Here is a 7,829-nt window from a genome sequence, read left to right as displayed (position 1 = left end):
CCAGCACCACATGCCAGCCAGCCCCGCCCCCTGGTGGGCTGAGCTGGCCACACACATACAAAATTAATAAATAAATAAAAATTATAAAAAAAAAAAGAGCGTGGGGGAAATGAAGTGATTTTATGCAAAGTTGCACAGGGTCGTGAAGACATCCATATATATGACAGAATTTATGATACAACACATTCCAAGCAAGGGGCAAAATTGGATTTGTTATAATCAAAAGTATATTATGCTCATATTTTAAAGCATTATTAGAAAATGACCTGATGTTTACCTTTCATTTTGTGCAGAGACTGACCTGGGGCTGGGCAGTGAGACAGAACCACAAAGTCCCGTTCCCATAGTGCACTTATGAACATGACATGACATGTTCTTTCTTTCTTTCTTTCTTCTTCTTCTTCTTCTTCTTCTTCTTCTTCTTCTTCTTCTTCTTCTTCTTCTTCTTCTTCTTCTTCTTCCTCTTCCTCTTCCTCTTCCTCTTCCTCTTCCTCTTCCTGCCCCTTCCCCTTCCCCTTCTCCTCCTCCTCCTCCTTTTCTTTTTTCTTTTGGTACTGGGAATCAAACTCAGGACCTCATACTTGTGAGGCTGGCACTTACATTACTGAGCTATCTCCCCAGCCCCATGACAGGTTATTCCTTAAGAGATGTGAGCTGAGATCTTAGTGGCCCCTTCCAAATACAAAACTGTGGCTTCATTAGGTCATAAAATTGTGGCTGATTTGAACTCGAGGATTTTAAAGCACCTTGTGGGGCCTGCTGGGAAAATGCAGTCACTGTGGTCATGGCCTGGAAAGTTCTATCTCCTGCTGGCCCCTCTCTGCCTCCTATTCCCTAGGAGGTTACCAGCTTTTGCCATGCCATGCCCCTCTACCATGCTGCCCTGCCTTGGAGCCTGTGGGCTAGGGCTGAAATCACGAGTCACAATAAAGTTCTCCTCTTAACTGTGGGCATCAGGTATTTTGTCCCACTGTTGAGAAAATGGATGTATACGTACTGTCATACATTTGTAAAAATTTAAATATTCGGGGTTGGGAAGATAGCTTGGTGGTCTAAGAGCCTACCTGGCAAGCACAAAGACCTGGGTTCAATCCCTGGCACCACATGCCATGCTGGCCCCGGAATCCCTGGTGCACTGTGCCAGCCACTGAAACCAGGCGTGGTGGTGCACGCCTGTAATCCTAGCACTGGGAAGGCTGAGACAAGAGGATCACTATGATTCTGAGCTATGTAGCAAGAACTTGTACCAAATAAGTAAACAAACAAATAAATAATTTTTAAATCTTTAAACATTTACCATGTATTTTGATTGCAGGATGTAGGTTGTTATTAATAACAAGTTATTATTTTGTATGAGGCACTCTGATTTATGCCTCTGTTCACTTGTCTCCTTTATTTCTCACAAAAACCCTGTGTGGTTGGCATTATTTCTAATTAACAGATGAGAGGACGCAGAATCAGTAGGGTAACTGACCAATCATCATACAATAAACCGGTGCAGCTACCTGGACCCAATGATTTGTCACCAAAGTCCAGCCTCTGCCAAAGCTATCCTCTATATTTAATAACACTATATCTTATCACTGGAAATAATACTTGTAAAATATTCAAATGTCACACAAATGTTCACATATTCTGATCTTCAAAGCATTACAGGGATTGTCCAGATGAAAATCAAGGTAGAGGATGAAGTGCCTACTTTTCTGAAAAATTCACGTAGTCAGAGAGGAGAAATGTGTGACATGTTTTATCAAAATCATTTCCTTCCTTTGGGGCGAGGGAGATGGCTCAGTGGAATAAGTGCTTGCCTGGCAAGCACAAGCTCCTGAGTTCAAACCCTGGTACCACCAAAAAAGAAAAAAATGATAAAGAAATCATTTCCTTCCTATGAAGCTTCTACTTCATAGTCTTACCCTTCTTAAAGCACACATTAATTCATTAGGAGAAAGAACTAACCATTTCATTGCGAAATGACATCTCTCGCTCCAAAGTTGAGAGGTGAGAAAAACGACGATCATTCTCAAAAAGTGTTGTTAGATGTACCCTTGGGGAAAAAAATGAAAAAGTATATTATAATAAGAATAGGTTTGAGAATCACTTCTGCAATAACAAAATCATGGATAAACATAGTAAGAAAGCTATGGAATGGAAAGAATAAACTTTTTCTAACAAATATTGAAATTAGCCAATGCAATAGTTGCTTAGAAACAATGTTTCGGGGCATACATAATCCAGAGCAGCACAGTGAAATCCCTTAACTCTGTTCTTAATCTTACTCGTGTGTGTATTATAATCCTTGTGGTTTCTCCTCTTCCTTCTACCTCAGGCCTCTGAATGAGAGCACAGGCAGGTTTTTGTTTAACAAGTGATATAAATGTACCAGGATTGGGAAATATCTCTGTAACTGTTGAAAAATGCTCAGAATATAATTTTATGTAAAATCACTTGAGATTAAATCAGGTTTTTTTTGTTTTGTTTTGTTTTTTTGTTTTTTGTTTTTTGCGGAACCAGGGGCTGAACTCAGGCCCTTGCACTTGCCAGGGAAGAGCTTATTCCACTGAGCCATCTCCCTGGCCCCTTAAATCAGTTTTTAAATAAATAAAACATCACATAAAGGATCAACATCCAATGCCAAAGAACACAGGACTGGACTGAAAGATATTTTAGTGGTGTAACTCAACAGGAACAGGTAGTGACGAAAGGATCACATGTGACAAACAAATTAGTTATAGTTAGCACTTATGTGAGTTTATGGAGTGCTTTTTAATGAAGTCAAAAAGAAAACAGAACTCTGGTTCCCCACCGTTTCCGTGAGGGCCATGTGCACCTACAGCCCCTGGTGCCCCGCTGCCTAGCACCCCGGCCTTAGTGCTGACACCAGAGCTCCTGCAGGCCCACTGCACAAGGCAGCACTGTGCCGTTAGAACGGGGAGAGACCTCAGCCTTCCCAGGAGTAGAAGCCCCCGGAGCTCGAGAAAAAGGAGAGCAGTCCAGAGGGAAAATACTGTCATTTTCTGTATGATGGCTACAAATAGATCATTTTATAAAACACAGACTGGTGCATACCTACTGAAGGCTCAGAGTCATTTAATTCTCCACCAACAAGAAAGAAGCTTCTGCTCACTGCTGCTGCCTTCCAGTTGGCGAGGATTGCAGAGGCTTTATCTCTAGCACATACTTGGGTGTTTTTTGTTTGTTTGTTTGTTTGTTTGTTTTGCAGAACCGGGGATTGAACTCAGGCCCTTGCGCTTGCCAGGAAAGCTCTTATTCCACTGAGCCATCTCCCCGGCCCCTTAAATCAGTTTTTAAATAAAAATATTTAAAAACTAGCACACACTTGCCACCAGCATAAAATAAGGAAACGAGTAAGTAAACCTAAAACTATGCTAGAAAAGTGAGATCCTTCAGGAAACACACACACACACACACACACACACACACACACACAAACACACACACAGTGGTAAATTCTTCAGAAAAGCAAAGGTATTTTAATTCATAAAATACCATTTCCCTAATGCATCTATTTTGTAAATGCTGCTTTACATGGGAGGCTTGTACAATAAAAAGTAATACATTTGCATACACTTGTACACATACAGAGGTTCTATACACATAATCAAACACTGATTTATGTATGCAAATTCTGATGGCAAATTTTAATCCAACTGTTTTTTTTTTTTTAAACGTCAAACTGAAAGGAAAGTCTTACCAATGCAAAATTCCCACAAGGGAAGCTGGAAAAATAGAAAAGGAAAGAAAGGCATTAGAAGTTGCTTTATAAATTCCTTTAAACCAAGCATTTCAGATGCACTTGCTTCATGTCTAGAGAGAGCAGCATGAGGCCAGGTGGCGACTGCTTCTGTCCTAAGAGCACAGGGACCGCTCCTGGACCTGCAGGAGATCAGGAGTCCTGCTAGCCTCTCCTCATGCTCAGGGAAACAGGACAGGAGCAAAGGGAGAGGCTGGGAGGGTCTGCACCTCCCTCTGAGGTCATCTGTAAAAGAGTGATGAAAGAGATGATTTTTAGTTTTCTGTGTGTTTCTTTTTTCTTTTCTTTTTTCTTTTTTTTTTTTCTTCAGTATTTTCCCCTATTGTCTCTTGTTTTCTGTATGCAAATTTCAGGAGAAGCAGATACATACACAATACTCAACAAGATTCTTTTAGGAAAACTCTGGCCCACAGGAGTCAGTCTAGACCTCATACTTCTCAGTGTCATCAAGGATAGTTAAGGCTCTTCCTCAGCAGGCTCTTGAGAGCCCTGCTGCACCGCCAGCCCTGAGGAACTATCAGCTCACAGTCTGGCACTGAGATGGCCCAGCACTCGCCCAACCTGGATGGAACGGGGAGACAGAGCCACAGGGACACTGCCCTTGTGGAGGGGCTTCTTGAAGAGCTGCATGCTCAGCCCACTCCTCAGGAAGGCGACTTCACAGGCCCGGGGACAGGAAATGCAGAGGGAACAAATTAAAACCTATTTTTAAAGCACTTTAGGTTGCTGTGAGCTTTGGGTTCATTTCCAGAGTTTTGGAAATACTGATTTTGATAATTTTCCAAGTATCCACTCCTCATGGTCATAGAGAAATGAATTTACTTAAATATTTAAGATGTCCTGCTTCCATCTAAGATTTTGCAATGGTATTTCATATAACTGTCCAAAGTCATCCTACAAACCACCAACTTTAATCTCTTAAAAAATTCAAAAGTTACTCAGGGTGGCTAACAAAAGAAATTCAATTAAAAATTGTAATGTTTGAGGGGCCGGGGAGATAGCTCAGTAGAATAAGCGCTTGCCTGGCAAGTACAGCGTCCTGTGAGTTCAATCCCCAGTACCGCAAAAATAAATAAATAAATAAATAAATAAATAAATATTGCAATATTGAAATTCCCAAGCATGTGTCAGCTCTTTGCTCGTACAACTTCTGCTGTCTTCATTTTCAACACTTCTCAGAAGATTTACTTATTTTACATCAGAATGGGCAAACTACAGACAATGGCCTGTTTTTCTACTGCCTGTATGCTAAAAATGGTCTTCAATGTCTCTGAAAGGTCGTGACAATAAAATAAGAAAAGAAAGATGGAGACACAACAGACACAGTCCCTGGGGATAATTCCACTATTAATGATCTCTACTAGTTAAAACAACAGAGATATGATCAAAATACATTACACACACTGAACATCCTTCCCCCTCTCCAGTGAACCTAGGGTGGGGGGTGATGGTGAGAATGATGAAATCACGTTATGTGTATTAAAAACCTGCCAAAATGAAACCCTTCATTGGTAAAACTAATACGCACTGGAGAAAACTCGGAGGAAACCACTTCCTTTATTTTATTTTAATGCAGAGCAAGATACTGTCTGTCCATAAGAGGCAGCCAGTCATTTTTACAAACTACGGCGCTGGCTGTCCTAAGATAATTTTTTTTTTTTTGACAGGGCCGAGTGCTGAGTACAGTATTGTGCACTAGGCTTCAGTGGCTCTAGCGCAGGGCACGTCCCTGCACCTCAGTCCAGGCCTCAGCGACCCCTCAACCCTGTCCCCCATCTCCATCCAGGTGCAGCGCCCCTGTGGGCCCATCTCCCATCTCCGTCCAGGAGCTGCAGCCCTGCAGGCCGAGCCCTCCCACCCACTCCCCTCCCTGCAGCCCCATCCCACCTCCACCCAGGAGCAGCGCCCCCTGCAACCCCGTCGCCCATCTCGGTCCAGGAGCAGCGCCCCCCTCGGGCCCGCGCCCTCCCCGCCCTCCCGCCCGCTCACCGAGCCCCAGCAGGGCGCCCCGGCGGGTCCCGGGCGTGTGCAGGGCGCGCGCCTTCTCGCAGAGCCGCTCCAGGACCGAGAACAGGGGCTGCGCGAGGCCGGCCAGGCTCCCAGGGGCCCCGTCCACGCAAGCCTCCTCGTCTGCCTCGGCCGCCCCTTCCCTGGCGCAGGAGGTCCGGCGAGGCTGCGAACACGCCTCGACGCGCTTCTTCCTCCTGCGCTTGACCATTTCCTCACGGTGCGTGTTCCGAGTTCGTAACTCCCGCGCAGCCTCAGGACTCGCCCGCCGCCGTTAAGGCCGCCGTTAGGGGGGAGGGCATGCGAGGGGGAAGGGGGTCCCAACGGCCGCCCCCTTCCTTCCTCAGCATAAAAAAAATGCAACTAAACTACATAACCAGCAGATGGCAACAAAGACCTGTAAGTCAGAAATCTGAACCGTCTAGGTGACTTAAATTCTTTTTTTTTTTTTTTTTTTTTTAAGAGAGGCTTTTTTTCTACAACACGAGAGGGAGCGACGTAAGGAGTGAAAACCCGAAATTAAATTTTAAAAGAAAAAAAATCTGTTTTGTAACAAATCAGTTTACCAAACGCGACATGTGAGGAATTTGAAGATATAATTTCCAGACACAAAAACAGTGAAATTGAGCCAGATGTGCTGGTGCACACCTGTAATCCCAGCATCCTGGAGGGCTCAGGCGGGAATGTAACAAGATTGAGTCTTGTTATCTGGGGCAGATAAGTGATTTAGCAAGAACCTGTTTAAAAAGTTTTTAAAAATTAAAAAGACCTGAGGATGTAGCTTGGTGTACTCTGTACCACTAAATAAACTGCTGTTATCAAAATAAGATATTCATCATGGCAAATATTCAGATGCCAAATAACAATGCTTGCTTTAACCGATTCAGATAATTTGACTGTAAGATTTCAGCGTTTTAACTTTGCACAAACACACAGGTATAAATTAAATTACGTCTGTACACTATTTTGAAAATGTTGTAAACTTTTCAGTGATCATTTGAAGTACTAATTCCATTTTCATTCATCATCTGCGCAAAGATGGGGTTTGCTTGTGCTGTTCCCCAGTTTCTTGTATTACAGTGTTGCCGCCTTTGTACAGTGCAGGAGTTGGAGTTGGTATCAGTGTATTTATCTCTAATCTCTCAGGATCAGTTTTTACCAAAGATGGTGACAAAATTCTTGGGACTTCACAACTATGTTAATTATAACTGAGCTCCACTTCAAATATTTTAGAACAATCTTATTTAATAATATTCATTTCAGTTATACTTCTGAAAGACAATAGCTACAAATTCAAAGGTGAAAAAATATTTTTTGTGTTATTTTTGTGCCGCTCCAAATAGGATAACTAAAGATACGTGTTTTGTTTGTTTGCTAGCTTGTTTTTGAGATAAAGTCTCGCTAAGTAGTTCAGGCTGTCCTTGAACTCACTATGTAATCCAGGCTGGCCTCTCATTGGAAGAGATCCTCCCGTCTCAGCCTCCTCAGTGCTGGGATGCAGGCACGGGGCATCACACCCGGTGATAGGTGCTTCATGAAAGGCTATTTATTTTCTAGGCAACTTCAATTTGCTGCCTTTTTATGTTTATTTTTATTAGTAAAATATTTGCACTTTATATTGTTTACATTGGTCCATCTGCGCAACACATCTGAATTTCTCTCTTCATCCCCCTTTTGGTCCTCTCCACCTCCACCTCTTCATCTCTTTCCCATTGGATAAAAATCTCTACTTCCTACGATCTTTCATTTTGCTCTTTATCAGTAATTTGAGTTTCTTATATGAGACAGGCTATGCAATATTTAAGCTTCTGTGTCTGACAAATGACTCAAGTTTACCTTTAAGGCAGAGTAGTGCTCCACTGTGTGTGAGTCCCACGTTTTCTTTATCAATTCATCTGTTAATGGACACATAGCCTGCCTCTGAGATTTAGCTATCATGCACCGTGCTGCCAAACACGCAATGAAGGAATTTCAAGATGTAATTGACATGACCTATGCATTCAGTGGGAGAAGGCCTTTGTGCTTCCGTGGTGAGACTGAACAATTGCTT

The 7,829-nt window shown here is 42.8% G+C and overlaps 1 protein-coding gene across 1 annotated transcript in view; it reads right to left on the bottom strand.

The window, feature by feature from the left end:
• LOC101585557 (probable C-mannosyltransferase DPY19L2) overlaps positions 1–5,990 on the bottom strand; it is a 131,562-nt gene extending 125,572 nt beyond the window's left edge. The window contains exons 1-3 of the mRNA XM_023713371.1: positions 5,762–5,990; positions 3,713–3,737; positions 1,957–2,044 (exon numbers count right to left, since the gene is read on the bottom strand). Coding sequence (XP_023569139.1) covers positions 1,957–2,044; positions 3,713–3,737; positions 5,762–5,990 — 342 coding nt within the window. The remainder of the gene's footprint in view (positions 1–1,956; positions 2,045–3,712; positions 3,738–5,761) is intronic.
• Positions 5,991–7,829: the final 1,839 nt, after the last annotated feature.

Source organism: Octodon degus, unplaced genomic scaffold, assembly GCF_000260255.1.
Source record: "Octodon degus isolate 3935 unplaced genomic scaffold, OctDeg1.0 scaffold00031, whole genome shotgun sequence".
Taxonomy (NCBI): Eukaryota; Metazoa; Chordata; class Mammalia; order Rodentia; family Octodontidae; genus Octodon; species Octodon degus.
The sequence above is the reverse complement of the archived record's forward strand: the minus strand, read 5'-3'. Positions and strand labels throughout refer to the sequence as shown.